Genomic DNA, 19,660 nt, shown 5'->3' on the forward strand with positions numbered 1-19,660 from the left:
AGTGAGTTTAGCTCATTATGCAGACACTTACTAAGTAACTCAACAGTAGGTAGTTCTGCCTTCAGTGACTCATATACTGATAGCTGCCCGAGGCTCACATTAATAAGGACAGTCAAAGTTTGATGGCTGACATTACCTTCAGCTGTTTATATCTCACAAAGGTCGATACATGGAAACATTAACTTTACTTTGGATCGTCTCTGTGGCTTTTACAGGTAAGAATCTTGATTTTTATTTTTTTCAAAGTCGTTATCTATTGTTCTATACTTAAGATATCGTTGAGTTGTTGAACAAATGTTATGAAGGAGTTTAGCTAATGATCTTAAAGGTCTGCTTTTCATGCTTTTGTGACTTGATAGCAGACCAGCGTCTTTGAGTTATTAGAAAAGCGTTACTCAAGTATAATGTTAATTAATGAAACAAAGAATGTACTTGTAGTTTATTTCGCAGATTAAACTTCCTTATACTGTGTTGCTTGTTCTGATAGAACTAAAAGAAAGCTGCTGGCCAGAAATGTCATCTATTTTATATTCTTTTGATTACCTTGTTTGTTTGTATGTTCTCAATAGATAGATAGACATTGATACTACTGTATGTTTTTGTGTTGTTGTTTTATGGACTGTGATCACGGATTTTGATCCAGCGTCTTACTTTGCAATGACCTGTAACCGTCTCCTGCAGGTTTAACCAAAGCAGCCGGTCTGTTGCCAGACGGTCCTCTGAATGCAGCTGTGGGAGAGACGGTGATGTTCAGCACAACACTGCCTCCACAGGGACCTCCAATTAGATTAGTAAACTGGAATTTTGGTACTAAAGAAATATTCACTTTCGCTGGTAAGAACTTCACTGAACCAGAGTACGAAGGCAGGATCACCTACTTCATGTCTACTGGATCTCTGGAGCTCAGAAATGTGGCTCTTAATGACAGCGGAGAATACACAGTTACCATTATCTTATCGGGAGAATCAGCGAAGGCAGGAAACACAAGACTGGACGTACTGGGTGAGAGAAAGTTTCACATGTTGCATCTCTTTCAGTGCTGAATGGAGATTGTGTTCAGCAACTCAGCAAGAAATAAATGTCATAAGCCTTTTATTCTTTTTACCATCAGAATCAAATAATGAGAAAATGTTGCTTTTGTAGTGGCACGAGTGTGCGTGCTGCTTAAAACTTAGTTTTTCCCCCACAGTGAAAGTCTCCAATGTTGTAGCAACTGCCAGCAGCACAGACCTGGTGGAGTTCAACAGCTCCGTCAGTCTGTCCTGCTCCTCCTCTGGATCCTCGCTCTCCTTCCTCTGGCTAAACAGCAGCTCTGAGGTTACAGGAAGTGACAGAGTTCAGCTCACTGATGGAGGCTCCACTCTCACTATAAATAATGTGACCCGCTACGACCAGGGACCATTCAGGTGTAATGTGTCCAATCCTGTCAGCTCTGACATCAGTAATCTAATAAACTTCTCCATCAGCTGTGAGTTACAAAACTACTGTACATGTTCACTCTTTTATCTGACAGCATTAACACAAGTTTGATTTAGATTATTGCTTCATCTCATAAGGAGTGGCTTTAATGACCTTTTCATCTTTGTTTAGTATTTTAGCTGACACTGAGTAACTGATGATGCATTACACTGAGTGACCAGAAGATAGAAACTCCTACAAAATCATATATTTACAATACAACTGTAACTTATGACGTTCATTTAAATTAAATTGTTTGTTCACTTCAAAAAATGACTTCATGTTTCTAAAGTTTGTATTTATAAAACTTTTCATATAACCTTTTGTTTATGTTCAAGCTACCAACATTATGTTTTGGTGATTTGTTGTTTTATTTCTCCTACATTCAGACGGCCCAGAGAATATTACTTTGATGATATCTCCGTCACAAGAATACCATGTGGTAGGATCAAACATCATCCTGATGTGCTCAGCTGAGTCCAGACCTCCTGCACAGTTCCAGTGGTTTCTGAATGGAGACCTGCGGTCTGATGGAGCAGAGCTCAGACTGGTGGACATTCAGGAGAGTCACAGTGGGAACTACAGCTGTCAGGCCTTTAACAGCAGAACTCTGAGATATATAACATCTCAGCCTGAATCTGTAACTGTACTGGGTACGTTTGAAAAAAGGTTCTTGTGCAAAGAAAAAAGGATAAAAAGCTGTGATGTACCTGTGATAATATGAGATAAAACTTTCTTAAATACAAAAAGGTCGTACTCAACATTTGTGCAACAAAAATAAACTATAGTTGCATATGTTTACAGTTAAGAGTCTTCTGCAATGTTTACTTTGCAGAGACAACTGAGCTCGGGAACATTATTTACTGGAGTGACCAGCAGAACAGCAACAGTTGTGTCGAGCAGATATAACTAACACACACGTTGCAGGACCATCATAGTTAAACACATTCACCATGTAGATGCAGATTAATAAAGATTCTTGAGACTAAATGTTTTTGTCCATCTCCCATACCAACTTTGAACATCCAGCCACTATTACTCATCATAGTATCTTTATACTCTCCTCTTTACTTCTGAGGTTAGAAAGCTGGCCGATATAAAACCCCTGTGTTTCACACCCACAGCGCGTGTTGCTAATGTGGTGGTAACTGTCAGCAGCACAGACTTGGTGTACAACATAAAGCAGTAACGTCCTATGATACCTGCCCGGCAGACAGACAAAGCGACCGGCTGCTTACATGTTTCCTCAGGAGTTGTTCCACTATTTTGAGTTTTGTTAAAGAACCTTTTTAATTATTGAAACAGTTTTCTTCTCTATTGTTTCCTGTGTGACAAACTATCTCTCTGAGAAGTCAGTGTTAAGTTCCACTCATATAGAGGATATTTCTGCGGTATAAGTTGTTTTAAAACTGTTAAAGTGAGTGAGGACAGTCACACACTTGTTATACATGAATCAGGAAGCAGTAGTTTCTAAAAGTTGCTTTTACATTTAGTTGCTCAGTCAACGCATCATTAAATTCAGTTACTTTTGTTCCTGATTTCATCATTTGTTTATGATCTTTTGTCCCAACAGAGAGAATATCAGACGCTTCGGTCACATCTACAAACCTGCAGATTGAGGGGAACTCCTCTAAGTTGACCTGTGACGCTGCTGGCTCTGTCTTCACCAGAAAGTGGAAGAAAGGCGTCTTGGATCTGACTCTGACTGTAAACATGAGTCTCAGTGACAACAACAGAGTGCTGTCTTTTATCAGTCTGAATAAAACAGACACTGGAGATTATTTCTGTGAAATCAGCAACCCCTTCAGCAGTGAGGAAGCCACATACTTCCTGGTGGTTAACTGTGAGTAATAAACTCAACAGTTATTGTTCAAAATGAGGAGTTTCTTTATTCGTTTTAGTTTTTTCTGCTGTAATAAACTTTCCACATATCTGTTTTTCAGACGGTCCAGAAAATGTTAAAATCACAGATGACAGTGAGACGACTTTAAAATTAACCTGCTCTGCAGAATCTGTTCCGCCTGCGAGTTACGTCTGGATGCTGAACGGGATGGTGATACACAATTCTGCTGTGTTCACTAAAGACATCACTGATGTTTCTGACGGAGACGACTACGTCTGTGAAGCGATGAATAATATAACTGGGAGAAAATCTTCAGCGGTCTATAGATGGACTGCAACAGGTATCAAGATGGTTGATACTTGATTTAATGTTGCGATCAACAGCGTCATACTTCTGATCATCTGAAGAGCAGCTTGAAAAGTTTAGTTTCACCTTCACGGTTTAAAATATAAGGATTCCTAATGGACAGTTAAAAAATGTTAAAGCAGCAGAACCAGAGATATTGTGCTTTTTTTATTCCAAGCATTCCTTTCCTTGATAAAAGCGTACGCCTCGATTACCCACAGTACATATTAACCACCAGCAGAGGAGATGAGGAGCTTCAAAGGTCTGCTAACCTCACAAGTTTTAACTTTAAACCACCAGATTCATTCTGAACTTTTATTACAGTCAGGGCCAAACTTTGTGCTGGACTCTTCCTCTAATACACAATGTATGTAATAGGTCTGAATGATTAGCATTTCAACTATAATTGCAATTGTGATACATTATCTTTCACGATATTGGAGGGAATGATCATTTTTGCATCATTATTCTGCTTTTCTTTGATAAATAAATATAAATGTTAATGGTTTAATTGGAACGTCACCTCTCTATGGGGAAGGAGCCGGAACTAGTGCGGGAGGTGGAGCGCTACCAGTTGGATCTGGTGGGGCTTACATCTACGCACAGTCTTTGCTCTGGAACTGTTCTCCTGGATAGGGGTTGGACTCTATTCTTTTCCGGAGTTTCCCAAGGTGTGAATACTCACAAGTCACACGCTGAGCGCCGCTACGTTGGAGTTCACCCCGGTGGACGAGAGGGTCGCCTCCCTACGCCTTCGTTTTATGGGGGGAAAACTCTGACTGTTGTTTGTGCCTATGCACCAAACAGTAGTTCAGAGTATTCGGCCTTCTTGGAGACCCAGGGAAGCCATCAGAGAAGCTATGGAGAAGAACCTTTGGTCGGCACAAAGGTGCTTCTGGAAAACCGTCCGGCACCTCAGGAGGGGAAAGCAGGGAACCATCCAAGCTGTGTACAGCAAGGGTGGGACCCTGCTGACTTCAACTGAGAAGGTTATCGGGCAGTGGAAGGAGCACTTTGAGGAACTCCTGAATCCGACTAACACGGCCTCTAGACAGAGCTGGAAGCTGATGGGGGACCATCGTCAATTTCCCAGATGGAGGTCACTGAGGTAGTCAAACAACTCCACAGTGTCAAAGCCGCAGGGGTTGATGAGATCCGTCCAGAAATGCTGAAGGTTTTGGGTGTTGAGGGGCTGTCTTGGTTGACATGCCTCGTGCACATTGCGTGGAAGTCTGGGACAGTGTCTAGGAGGTGGCAGACCAGGGTGGTGGTTCCCCTATTCAAAAAGGGGGACCAGAGAGTGTGTGCCAACTACAGGGATATCACACTTCTCAGCCTCCCTGGTAAAGTCTACTCCAAGGTACTGGAAAGGAGGGTTCGGCCGGTAGTCGAACCTCTGATTGAAGAGGAACAATGCGGATTCCGTCCTGGTCGTTGAACAACGGACCAACTCTTCACTCTCGCAAGGATCCTGGAGGGGGCCTGGGAGTACGCCCATCCGGTCTACATGTGTTTTGTGGATCTGGAGAAGGCGTATGACCGAGTCCCCCAGGGTGATACTGTGGGAGGTGCTGCGGGAGTATGGGGTGAGGGGGTCACTTCTGAGGGCCATCCAATCCCTGTACGGCCAAAGCGAGAGTTGTGTCCGGATACTCGGCAGTAAGTCGGACTCGTTCCCAGTGAATGTTGGCCTCCAGCCAGGGCTGCGCTTTATCACCAATCCTGTTTGTGATATTCATGGACAGGATATCGAGGCGTAGTCGTGGAGGAGAGGGGTTGCAGTTTGGTGGCCTGAGGATCTCATCGCTGCTCTTTGCAGATGATGTGGTCCTGATGGCATCATTGGTCTGTGACCTTCAGCAGTCACTGGATCGGTTCGCAGCCGAGTGTGAAGCGGTTGGGATGAGGAAAAGTGAGAGACTCGGAGTAGAGCCGCTGCTCCTTTGCGTTGAAAGGAGCCAGTTGAGGTGGTTTGGGCATCTAGTAAGGATGCCAGCTGAGCGCCTCCCTAGGGAGGTGTTCCAGGCACGTCCAGCTGGGACGAAACTTGGTGGAGAGATTATATCTCCTCACTGGCCTGGGAACGCCTCGGGACCCCCCAGTCGGAGCTGGCGGATGTGGCCCGGAGAAGGGAAGTTTGGGGTTCCTTACTGGAGCTGCTGCCCTCGCGACCCGACACCGGATAAGCGGTAGACGATGGATGGATGGACGGTTTGATTTTTTGCGAGGACCTGTTCCAAACAAAGATTCTGTTTTTGGTATATTTAAAAAATATTGCGCCTCCTTTGGATATTACACGACATGTCCATATTATGATTTCGATACAATTCCAATTATTTGTCAAGCCTCAGTATGTAATCATGTGATCGTGCGTGTGCATGTATTTAGACATTTGTGACGTTTGTGAGCTTGTATTGTAAAGTGAACTGCGTGTGTTTTATTTCAGATTGGAGTTCTGGAGGTCTTTCAGCTGGCGCCATTGCTGGAATAGTTATCTTGTGTCTACTAGTTGCTTCTGCAGGAGCTGGAGGAGGGATTTATATTTATAAGAAAAAGTAAGTCAGCCAGAGATTTCTCCCTTTTGTTTTTTGTTTTTTAAATCATCATGCATTATTGAGTGACTGACTTTAAATGAACCCTAAGTTAACACTAACCTTACTCTAATACTCTTATAAATAAGACTTACTGTAGTACGTACAATAAACAGTCAGAATTTATTGTGTTACATGAATACAAGTATTAAAATATCACTTCCTGGAGGTCAATCACATCAATCTTTTTTAAATCATTTAATAAAATATTACCCAAACTCAACATAGATTACAGTTTGTAACAATGCTTTGTTTTTAATACATAGAATCATCAACAAAGCTCCGCCGCCTTCTGATGAAGGTAAATGTGATAAAATGTCATATATTGTAAATAACAACAAAGACAGAATGCAGAATAAACTACAATATATAACAATTGTACATCTGTATAATCAGAGGTAACAAAACTTTTTGTTTTTGTGCCTAGAACTAGAAGAGCATGTGTATGAGAATGCATACTCATCTTCTTTCCCTTAAAAAGGTGAGTTTTCAACTAATTATTTTTGATTTGGAGTATTTTGAAAGAAAAAGCACCAAAATGTTTCTGTAGAAATAAACATTTACCGACCACTCGTAACATACAGGTGAACTCTCGGCATAAGTGACATTTCCCTCTTTTCACTTCTTGTCCAACAGTCGACTTGGAGGAAGAAGAAATCCAGAAGAAGACATATTTAGCAGCCGTGACTTATTATTGCCCGATTAATTTTTATGGCTATTGTGTAATCAAACATTTACCAATTCAGTAAAGAGAAAAAGTCCAATGTTCCCCCTGCTCAGGTAGCGTACAGCCGGTTGTTCAGAGATTTTATGCTGAAAACTTCTACTGGAAAAAAGATTTATGAGAGTGAACGGGCTTAAATAGAAAACAAAACTCCATCTTGACTGTAGGCTTTACCTTTTACATTTAATTTATTGTTTATATGAAGAAGAACAAATTCTGAAAATAGCAACTCTATGCATCTCGACAGTCGAGTAAAAGAACATTCCTTGAATGTGTTTACATGTAATTCTTGTGTTTGATAAGTAATGAAATTACTCGGATGTTTTTGTGTTTTGTTTACATTTCTAAAGAGCATATCTAAGGCTCGCTTTTATCCTGCTGTTCTCCTATTGTGTCCAATCTCAATATTGTAAACAAAAGGAAAAATATTGAGCATTATGCAAAAGGTACATCAAAATACTTTAGTTTGAATAATTTCTGTTTCTGTCATGTGGTTATAACATTCTTATATAAATAATATACATATTAAATGGTCAAACAAAAAAGGTGTAAATAAGGTTAAAAAGGGATGTTCACCCCAAAAATCAATAAAATATATTTTCTAACCTGTGTTGCTATTTATCAATCCAGATTGTTTGTGGTTGAGTTGTTGAGTATTGTTCACAGAGATGATATTTAGATATCCCTGAGGCCACAGCAGTCACCACTTTGGTCCAGACTGAAATATTTAAACTATTGGATGGATTGTCAGGACATTCATGTCCCCTCAGGATGAATTTTGATAACTTTCCCTCCTCTGGTACGAGTTTGTAAATGTTTACATGCTAACTGACGGACATGGTTAACATTATACCTGTGCTGGACTCTTATTCATGTAATGTCACTCTTTTCTATGCAGCATGCTTTATTATATCCTGACAAGTTTATAGTTTTATTGTCTTTATTAGCTTTTATTAGCTTATTATGCAAGTTTGCAGAGGCACAATAACATAAGACTAATTGAGGTGAGACCTGTGAACTTCGTCATGACATTTATTGCATATAATCTCAGGGACACAAGTTTTAACTTTAAACCACCAGATTCATTCTGAACTTTTATAACAGTCAGGGCCAAACTTTGTGCTGGACTCTAATACACAATGTATGTAATAGGTCTGAATGATTAGCATTTCAACTATAATTGCAATTGTGATACATTATCTTTCACGATATTGGAGGGAATGATAATAATAATAATAATAATAATAAGTTTGGTGTTTGAGATACGAAGGACATCACAGAGATGCTGTCGGTCATTTTAGTTCTCAATCTGCTTTTGTTCACAGTTAACAGACAATATTTGGGTCAATGAAAACAACAGCATGACTTCTTGGCCGCCGATATACCTCAGCGATATAACATTATTTTTAATGTCTGACCACCCAGGGAACGATGTCGAGTTTCATAAATGAACTTTGAACGAATACAAAGAAGGCAAAGCATTTAGACTGTTTGACTCTGGCTGGTTGAAACAAATATCTTTCAATCCTCTCACAGATTCTGAGTTTTGCTTTTTGAAAGCAAAATGTACTCATTCAATGAAAGTTTCCCATACGCCACATTCGGCATGGATCTGCGCAGTCAAGAAAACTGGCGATATCATAAGTGCTTATTGCAGTTGTGTTGCAGGGTAAGCTATTATACATATATACCTAACTTGTGTTTGTTAATTATTATAAAACTCAATATATAGAAAGTACATTTGTCAATATATAAATCAAGTAGATAGACTACATACCCCAGGTCGAGTTCAGGATCAGGGAATTCATTTGTTGGTTTACTTGCATGAAATGCTCACTGCAAATCCGCAATGAGTTCTTGGGCTCCCAAGACTTCCCATTGTAATCCTGTCTCTTTACAGCTTTGGTCCATGCTCCTTCTATCATTGTTCTTTAGTGCTGTTGGAAATGGAAATAGTTTGAACGGGGGCTTGCAGTCGCAATTTTTGCTATCGTGAAGCTCACAATGAGATTCTGCCCATTTGTTTAGCTTTCTCCCACAGTTTGAACTTCCTTTCACCACACAATGTGTCCAAATCCCATAACTAGAAGAGCGATGATTACACACTAAAAACTAGCCAAATACAATGTAAACACGTAGAGAAGAAATCCAATATGGCGGCCCTTGTAGAGTTGGTGCTCACTTTTCTAGGCTTGCCACCCCAGCATGCATTGCGATTCCACCGGAAGCCCAAAACTCCGATTCCGTCTATAAAACCGTTGCACGGAACCGCGACTCAGCCAGCGCACATCAGAACTGTGGAGTGCGTCCCTGTATTCAGCATCGACATCGGACAGGAAAGCTTGAAATTCTCTGCGGTAAAGTCCTCGTGCTCGAATTATGTTGTGCCCTTTAGACTCCTAAGACCAAGCAGCTCTTCCGTAACTCAAAAGTTATCGTCAACTCCCCGCAAAAAAAGTAAACAGCTGTGCGGTGTCTGTCGCATCTGTGCTCTCATCACATGCAATCGAGTAAAAATCTAAAGCACAAGCTTTATCTGACACGTGATGGTTTAAATTAGCTGACAAGTCAAAACTGTGTTTCTGTGTTAGAACTAAGAAGTGCAATACAATCAAGCGCAAGTTTCTATCTGGTCCATATTCCATTATACTTTTAGAATTTGCTGCGGGCCAATTAAAAATGGACCGCAGTTGGCCCGCGGGCCGTAGTTTGAACACCCCTGATATAGACTAAACGATAGATCCACACCAACTAACTATTTTAATCAATTTTGCCTCACCAAATATTCCATGTTTACTAAATCCCCTGCTGTGGGATTATTAATTCCACAGCAGTCTGCGCGTCTCTTCGTGAAGCATCAGTACATCAATGCAAACACATTTGTACCACTAGAGGGCGACGTCCTGCAGCTTTAGAGCTCGACTGCAGCAGCTTCAGTGGGTTTAGCTCATTATGCAGACACTTACTAAGTAACTCAACAGTAGGTAGTTCTGCCTTCAGTGACTCATATACTGATAGCTGCCCGAGGCTCACATTAATAAGGACAGTCAAAGTTTGATGGCTGACATTACCTTCAGCTGTTTATATCTCACAAAGGTCGATACATGGAAACATTAACTTTACTTTGGATCGTCTCTGTGGCTTTTACAGGTAAGAATCTTGATTTTTATTTTTTTCAAAGTCGTTCTCTATTGTTCTATACTTAAGATATCGTTGAGTTGTTGAACAAATGTTATGAAGGAGTTTAGCTAATGATCTTAAAGGTCTGCTTTTCATGCTTTTGTGACTTGATAGCAGACCAGCGTCTTTGAGTTATTAGAAAAGCGTTACTCAAGTATAATGTTAATTAATGAAACAAAGAATGTATTTATAGTTTATTTAGCAGATTAAACTTCCTTATACTGTGTTGCTTGTTCTGATAGAACTAAAAGAAAGCTGCTGGCCAGAAATGTCATCTATTTTATATTCTTTTGATTACCTTAATTGTTTGTATGTTCTCAAGAGATAGATAGACATTGATACTACTGTATGTTTTTGTGTTAGTTGTTTTATGGACTGTGATCACGGATTTTGATCCAGCGTCTTACTTTGCAATGACCTGTAACCGTCTCCTGCAGGTTTAACTAAAGCAGCCGGTCTGTTGCCAGACGGTCCTCTGAATGCAGCCTGTGGGAGAGACGGTGACGTTCAGCACAACACTGACTCCACAGGGAACTTCAATTATATAGTAAACTGGAAATTTGGTACTAAAGAAATATTCACTTTCGCTGGTGCGAACATACCTGCACCAGAGTACGAAGGCAGGATCACCTACTTCATGTCTACTGGATCTCTGGAGCTCAGAAATGTGGCTCTTAATGACAGCGGAGAATACACAGTTAGCATTATCTTATTGGGAGAATCAGCGAAGCCAGGAAACACAAGACTGGACGTACTGGGTGAGAGAAAGTTTCACATGTTGCATCTCTTTCAGTGCTGAATGGAGATTGTGTTCAGCAACTGAGCAAGAAATAAATGTTATAAGCCTTTTTATTCTTTTTACCATCAGAATCAAATAATGAGAAAATGTTGCTTTTGTAGTGGCACGAGTGTGCATGCTACTTAAAACTTTGTTTTTCCCCCACAGTGAAAGTCTCCAATGTTGTAGCAACTGCCAGCAGCACAGACCTGGTGGAGTTCAACAGCTCCGTCAGTCTGTCCTGCTCCTCCTCTGGATCCTCGCTCTCCTTCCTCTGGCTGAACAGCAGCTCTGAGGTTACAGGAAGTGACAGAGTTCAGCTTCACTGATGGAGGCTCCACTCTCACTATAAATAATGTGACCCGCTACGACCAGGGACCATTCAGGTGTAATGTGTCCAATCCTGTCAGCTCTGACATCAGTAATCTATTAAACCTCTCCATCAGCTGTGAGTTACAAAACTACTGTACATGTTCACTCTTTTATCTGACAGCATTAACACAAGTTTGATTTAGATTATTGCTTCATCTCATAAGGAGTGGCTTTAATGACCTTTTCATCTTTGTTTAGTATTTTAGCTGACACTGAGTAACTGATGATGCATTACACTGAGTGACCAGAAGATAGAAACTCCTACAAAATCATATATTTACAATACAACTGTAACTTATGACGTTCATTTAAATTAAATTGTTTGTTAATTTTTTATACAACTTCAAAAAATGACTTCATGTTTCTAAAGTTTGTATTTATAAAACTTTTCATATAACCTTTTGTTTATGTTCAAGCTACCAACATTATGTTTTGGTGATTTGTTGTTTTATTTCTCCTACATTCAGACGGCCCAGATAATATTCATTTGATGATATTTACATCGCAAGAATATTATGATGAAGGATCAAACATCATCCTGATGTGCTCAGCTGAGTCCAGACCTCTGCACAGTTCCAGTGGTTTCTGAATGGAGACCTGCGGTCTGATGGAGCAGAGCTCAGACTGGTGGACATTCAGGAGAGTCACAGTGGGAACTACAGCTGTCAGGCCTTTAACAGCAGAACTCTGAGATATATAACATCTCAGCCTGAATCTGTAACTGTACTGGGTACGGTTTGAAAAAAGGTTCTTGTACAAAGAAAAAAGGATAAAAAGCTGTGATGTACCTGTGATAATATGAGATAAAACTTTCTTAAATACAAAAAGGTCGTACTCAACATTTGTGCAACAAAAATAAACTATAGTTGCATATGTTTACAGTTAAGAGTCTTCTGCAATGTTTACTTTGCAGAGACAACTGAGCTCGGGAACATTATTTACTGGAGTGACCAGCAGAACAGCAACAGTTGTGTCGAGCAGATATAACTAACACACACGTTGCAGGACCATCATAGTTAAACACATTCACCATGTAGATGCAGATTAATAAACATTCTTGAGACTAAATGTTTTTGTCCATCTCCAATACCAACTTTGAACATCCAGCCACTATTACTCATCATAGTATCTTTAAACTCTCCTCTTTACTTCTGAGGTTAGAAAGCTGGCCGATATAAAACCCCTGTGTTTCTCACCCACAGCGCGTGTTGCTAATGTGGTGGTAACTGTCAGCAGCACAGACTTGGTGTACAACATAAAGCAGTAACGTCCTATGATACCTGCCCGGCAGACAGACGAAGCGACCGGCTGCTTACATGTTTCCTCAGGAGTTGTTCCACTGTTTTGAGTTTTGTTAAAGAACCTTTTTAATTATTGAAACAGTTTTCTTCTCTATTGTTTCCTGTGTGACAAACTATCTCTCTGAGAAGTCAGTGTTAAGTTCCACTCATATAGAGGATATTTCTGCGGTATAAGTTGTTTTAAAACTGTTAAAGTGAGTGAGGACAGTCACACACTTGTTATACATGAATCAGGAAGCAGTAGTTTCTAAAAGCTCCTTTTACATTTAGTTGCTCAGTCAACGCTCATTAAATTCAGTTACTTTTGTTCCTGATTTCATCATTTGTTTATGATCTTTTGTCCCAACAGAGAGAATATCAGACGCTTCGGTCACATCTACAAACCTGCAGATTGAGGGGAACTCTTCTAAGTTGACCTGTGACGCTGCTGGCTCTGTCTTCACCAGAAAGTGGAAGAAAGGCGTCTTGGATCTGACTCTGACTGTAAACATGAGTCTCAGTGACAACAACAGAGTGCTGTCTTTTATCAGTCTGAATAAAACAGACACTGGAGATTATTTCTGTGAAATCAGCAACCCCTTCAGCAGTGAGGAAGCCACATACTTCCTGGTGGTTAACTGTGAGTAACTAAACTCAACAGTTATTGTTCAAAATGAGGAGTTTCTTTATTTGTTTTTGTTTTTTCTGCTGTAATAAACTTTCCACATATCTGTTTTTCAGACGGTCCAGAAAATGTTAAAATCACCGATGACAGTGAGACGACTTTAAAATTAACCTGCTCTGCAGAATCTGTTCCGCCTGCGAGTTACGTCTGGATGCTGAACGGGAGGGTGATACACAATTCTGCTGTGTTCACTAAAGACATCACTGATGTTTCTGACGGAGACGACTACGTCTGTGAAGCGATGAATAATATAACTGGGAGAAAATCTTCAGCGGTCTATAGATGGACTGCAACAGGTATCAAGATGGTTGATACTTGATTTAATGTTGCGATCAACAGCGTTATACTTCTGATCATCTGAAGAGCAGCTTGAAAAGTTTAGTTTCACCTTCACGGTTTAAAATATAAGGATTCCTAATGGACAGTTAAAAAATGTTAAAGCAGCAGAACCAGAGATATTGTGCTTTTTTTATTCCAAGCATTCCTTTCCTTGATAAAAGCGTACGCCTCGATTACCCACAGTACATATTAACCACCAGCAGAGGAGATGAGGAGCTTCAAAGGTCTGCTAACCTCACAAGTTTTAACTTTAAACCACCAGATTCATTCTGAACTTTTATTACAGTCAGGGCCAAACTTTGTGCTGGACTCTTCCTCTAATACACAATGTATGTAATAGGTCTGAATGATTAGCATTTCAACTATAATTGCAATTGTGATACATTATCTTTCACGATATTGGAGGGAATGATCATTTTTGCATCATTATTCTGCTTTTCTGCTTTTTCACCCCGGTGGACGTGAGGGTCGCCTCCCTACAGCTTTCGTTTTATGGGGGGAAAACTCTGACTGTTGTTTGTGCCTATGCACCAAACACTAGTTCAGAGTATTCGGCCTTCTTGGAGACCCAGGGAAGCCATCAGAGAAGCTATGGAGAAGAACATTTGGTCGGCACAAAGGTGCTTCTGGAAAACCGTCCGGCACCTCAGGAGGGGAAAGTAGGGAACCATCCAAGCTGTGTACAGCAAGGGTGGGACCCTGCTGACTTCAACTGAGAAGGTTATCGGGCAGTGGAAGGAGCACTTTGAGGAACTCCTGAATCCGACTAACACGGCCTCTAGACAGCAGCTGAGGAAGCTGATGGGGGACCATCGTCAATTTCCCAGATGGAGGTCACTGAGGTAGTCAAACAACTCCACAGTGTCAAAGCCGCAGGGGTTGATGAGATCCGTCCAGAAATGCTGAAGGCTTTGGGTGTTGAGGGGCTGTCTTGGTTGACATGCCTCGTGCACATTGCGTGGAAGTCTGGGACAGTGTCTAGGAGGTGGCAGACCGGGGTGGTGGTTCCCCTATTTAAAAAGGGGGACCAGAGAGTGTGTGCCAACTACAGGGATATCACACTTCTCAGCCTCCCTGGTAAAGTCTACTCCAAGGTACTGGAAAGGAGGGTTCGGCCGGTAGTCGAACCTCTGATGAAGAGGAACAATGCGGATTCCGTCCTGGTCGTTGAACAACGGACCAACTCTTCACTCTCGCAAGGATCCTGGAGGGGGCCTGGGAGTACGCCCATCCGGTCTACATGTGTTTTGTGGATCTGGAGAAGGCGTATGACCGGGTGATACTGTGGGAGGTGCTGCGGGAGTATGGGGTGAGGGGGTCACTTCTGAGGGCCATCCAATCCCTGTACGGCCAAAGCTGAGAGTTGTGTCCGGATAGTCGGCAGTAAGTCGGACTCGTTCCCAGTGAATGTTGGCCTCCGCCAGGGCTGCGCTTTATCACCAATCCTGTTCGTGATATTCATAGACAGGATATCGAGGCGTAGTCGTGGAGGAGAGGGGTTGCTAGTTTGGTGGCCTGAGGATCTCATCGCTGCTCTTTGCAGATGATGTGGTCCTGATGGCATCATTGGTCTGTGACCTTCAGCAGTCACTGGATCGGTTCGCAGCCGAGTGTGAAGCGGTTGGGATGAGGAAAAGTGAGAGACTCGGAGTAGAGCCGCTGCTCCTTTGCGTTGAAAGGAGCCAGTTGAGGTGGTTGGGCATCTAGTAAGGATGCCAGCTGAGCGCCTCCCTAGGGAGGAGTTCCAGGCACGTCCAGCTGGGACGAAACTTGGTGGAGAGATTATATCTCCTCACTGGCCTGGGAACGCCTCGGGACCCCCCAGTCGGAGCTGGCGGATGTGGCCCGGAGAAGGGAAGTTTGGGGTTCCTTACTGGAGCTGCTGCCCTCGCGACCCGACACCGGATAAGCGCTAGAAGATGGATGGATGGACGGTTTGATTTTTTGCGAGGACCTGTTCCAAACAAAGATTCTGTTTTTGGTATATTTAACAAATATTGTGCCTCCTTTGGATATTACACGACATGTCCATATTATGATTTCGATACAATTCCAATTATTTGTCAAGCCTCAGTATGTAATCATGTGATCGTGCGTGTGCATGTATTTAGACATTTGTGACGTTTGTGAGCGTGTATTGTAAAGTGAACTGTGTGTGTTTTATTTCAGATTGGAGTTCTGGAGGTCTTTCAGCTGGCGCCATTGCTGGAATAGTTATCTTGTGTCTACTAGTTGCTTCTGCAGGAGCTGGAGGAGGGATTTATATTTATAAGAAAAAGTAAGTCAGCCAGAGATTTCTCCCTTTTGTTTTTTGTTTTTTAAATCATCATGCATTATTGGGTGACTGACTTTAAATGAACCCTAAGTTAACACTAACCTTACTCTAATACTCTTATAAATAAGACTTACTGTAGTATGTACAATAAACAGTCAGAATTTATTGTGTTACATGAATACAAGTATTAACATATCACTCCCTGGAGGTCAATCACATCAATCTTTTTTAAATCATTTAATAAAATATTACCCAAACTCAACATAGATTACAGTTTGTAACAATGCTTTGTTTTTAATACATAGAATCATCAACAAAGCTCCGCCGCCTTCTGATGAAGGTAAATGTGATAAAATGTCATATATTGTAAATAACAACAAAGACAGAATGCAGAATAAACTACAATATATAACAATTGTACATCTGTATAATCAGAGGTAACAAAACTTTTTGTTTTTGTGCCTAGAACTAGAAGAGCATGTGTATGAGAATGCATACTCATCTTCTTTCCCTTAAAAAGGTGAGTTTTCAACTAATTATTTTTGATTTGGAGTATTTTGAAAGAAAAAGCAAAAATGTTTCTGTAGAAATAAACATTTACCGACCACTCGTAACATACAGGTGAACTCTCGGCATAAGTGACATTTCCCTCTTTTCACTTCTTGTCCAACAGTCGACTTGGAGGAAGAAGAAATCCAGAAGAAGACGTATTTAGCAGCCGTGACTTATTATTGCCCGATTGATTTTTATGGCTATTGTGTAATCAAACATTTACCAATTCAGTAAAGAGAAAAAGTCCAATGTTCCCCCTGCTCAGGTAGCGTACAGCCGGTTGTTCAGAGCTTTATTGCTGAAAACTTCTACTGGAAAAAAGATTTATGAGAGTGAACGGGCTTAAATAGAAAACAAAACTCCATCTTGACTGTAGGCTTTACCTTTTACATTTAATTTATTGTTTATATGAAGAAGAACAAATTCTGAAAATAGCAACTCTATGCATCTCGACAGTCGAGTAAAAGAACATTCCTTGAATGTGTTTACATGTAATTCTTGTGTTTGATAAGTAATGAAATTACTCGGATGTTTTTGTGTTTTGTTTACATTTCTAAAGAGCATATCTAAGGCTCGCTTTTATCCTGCTGTTCTCCTATTGTGTCCAATCTCAATATTGTAAACAAAAGGAAAAATATTGAGCATTATGCAAAAGGTACATCAAAATACTTTAGTTTGAATAATTTCTGTTTCTGTCATGTGGTTATAACATTCTTATATAAATAATATACATATTAAATGGTCAAACAAAAAAGGTGTAAATAAGGTTAAAAAGGGATGTTCACCCCAAAAATCAATAAAATATATTTTCTAACCTGTGTTGCTATTTATCAATCCAGATTGTTTGTGGTTGAGTTGTTGAGTATTGTTCACAGAGATGATATTTAGATATCCCTGAGGCCACAGCAGTCACCACTTTGGTCCAGACTGAAATATTTAAACTATTGGATGGATTGTCAGGACATTCATGTCCCCTCAGGATGAATTTTGATAACTTTCCCTCCTCTGGTACGAGTTTGTAAATGTTTACATGCTAACTGACGGACATGGTTAACATTATACCTGTGCTGGACTCTTATTCATGTAATGTCACTCTTTTCTATGCAGCATGCTTTATTATATCCTGACAAGTTTATAGTTTTATTGTCTTTATTAGCTTTTATTAGCTTATTATGCAAGTTTGCAGAGGCACAATAACATAAGACTAATTGAGGTGAGACCTGTGAACTTCGTCATGACATTTATTGCATATAATCTCAGGGACACAAGTTTTAACTTTAAACCACCAGATTCATTCTGAACTTTTATAACAGTCAGGGCCAAACTTTGTGCTGGACTCTAATACACAATGTATGTAATAGGTCTGAATGATTAGCATTTCAACTATAATTGCAATTGTGATACATTATCTTTCACGATATTGGAGGGAATGATAATAATAATAATAATAATAATAAGTTTGGTGTTTGAGATACGAAGGACATCACAGAGATGCTGTCGGTCATTTTAGTTCTCAATCTGCTTTTGTTCACAGTTAACAGACAATATTTGGGTCAATGAAAACAACAGCATGACTTCTTGGCCGCCGATATACCTCAGCGATATAACATTATTTTTAATGTCTGACCACCCAGGGAACGATGTCGAGTTTCATAAATGAACTTTGAACGAATACAAAGAAGGCAAAGCATTTAGACTGTTTGACTCTGGCTGGTTGAAACAAATATCTTTCAATCCTCTCACAGATTCTGAGTTTTGCTTTTTGAAAGCAAAATGTACTCATTCAATGAAAGTTTCCCAAACGCCACATTCGGCATGGATCTGCACAGTCAAGAAAACTGGCGATATCATAAGTGCTTATTGCAGTTGTGTTGCAGGGTAAGCTATTATACATATATACCTAACTTGTGTTTGTTAATTATTATAAAACTCAATATATAGAAAGTACATTTGTCAATATATAAATCAAGTAGATAGACTACACACCCCAGGTCGAGTTCAGGATCAGGGAATTCATTTGTTGGTTTACTTGCATGAAATGAAGATTTCTTGGGCTCCCAAGACTTCCCATTGTAATCCTGTCTCTTTACAGCTTTGGTCCATGCTTCTATCATTGTTCTTTAGTGCTGTTGGAAATGGAAATAGTTTGAACGGGGGCTTGCAGTCGCAATTTTTGCTATCGTGAAGCTCACAATGAGATTCTGCCCATTTGTTTAGCTTTCTCCCACAGTTTGAACTTCCTTTCACCACACAATGTGTCCAAATCCCATAACTAGAAGAGCGATGATTACACACTAAAAACTAGCCAAATACAATGTAAACACGTAGAGAAGAAATCCAATATGGCGGCCCTTGTAGAGTTGGTGCTCACTTTTCTAGGCTTGCCACCCCAGCATGCATTGCGATTCCACCGGAAGCCCAAAACTCCGATTCCGTCTATAAAACCGTTGCACGGAACCGCGACTCAGCCAGCGCACATCAGAACTGTGGAGTGCGTCCCTGTATTCAGCATCGACATCGGACAGGAAAGCTTGAAATTCTCTGCGGTAAAGTCCTCGTGCTCGAATTATGTTGTGCCCTTTAGACTCCTAAGACCAAGCAGCTCTTCCGTAACTCAAAAGTTATCGTCAACTCCCCGCAAAAAAAGTAAACAGCTGTGCGGTGTCTGTCGCATCTGTGCTCTCATCACATGCAATCGAGTAAAAATCTAAAGCACAAGCTTTATCTGACACGTGATGGTTTAAATTAGCTGACAAGTCAAAACTGTGTTTCTGTGTTCGAACTAAGAAGTGCAATACAATCAAGCGCAAGTTTCTATCTGGTCCATATTCCATTATACTTTTAGAATTTGCTGCGGGCCAATTAAAAATGGACCGCAGTTGGCCCGCGGGCCGTAGTTTGAACACCCCTGATATAGACTAAACGATAGATCCACACCAACTAACTATTTTAATCAATTTTGCCTCACCAAATATTCCATGTTTACTAAATCCCCTGCTGTGGGATTATTAATTCCACAGCAGTCTGCGCGTCTCTTCGTGAAGCATCAGTACATCAATGCAAACACATTTGTACCACTAGAGGGCGACGTCCTGCAGCTTTAGAGCTCGACTGCAGCAGCTTCAGTGGGTTTAGCTCATTATGCAGACACTTACTAAGTAACTCAACAGTAGGTAGTTCTGCCTTTAGTGACTCATATACTGATAGCTGCCCGAGGCTCACATTAATAAGGACAGTC

The 19,660-nt window shown here is 40.7% G+C and overlaps 1 protein-coding gene across 1 annotated transcript; it reads left to right on the top strand.

Annotated features, from left to right (window-relative positions):
• Window positions 1-681: 681 nt before the first annotated feature.
• Window positions 682-15,877, top strand: LOC115004938 (carcinoembryonic antigen-related cell adhesion molecule 5-like; the record flags this gene model as incomplete). The annotated part of the gene is given in 11 exon segments (XM_029426686.1): window positions 682-1,002; window positions 1,190-1,468; window positions 1,848-2,024; window positions 10,579-10,899; window positions 11,088-11,241; window positions 11,243-11,367; window positions 11,759-11,854; window positions 11,857-12,021; window positions 12,942-13,211; window positions 13,313-13,489; window positions 15,765-15,877. Coding segments are annotated over 11 exon segments (2,198 nt in total), but the record flags the coding sequence as incomplete, so codon positions are not given.
• Window positions 15,878-19,660: the final 3,783 nt, after the last annotated feature.

The sequence above is a fragment of the Cottoperca gobio genome, unplaced genomic scaffold (genome assembly GCF_900634415.1).
Source record: "Cottoperca gobio unplaced genomic scaffold, fCotGob3.1 fCotGob3_225arrow_ctg1, whole genome shotgun sequence".
NCBI lineage: Eukaryota > Metazoa > Chordata > Actinopteri > Perciformes > Bovichtidae > Cottoperca > Cottoperca gobio.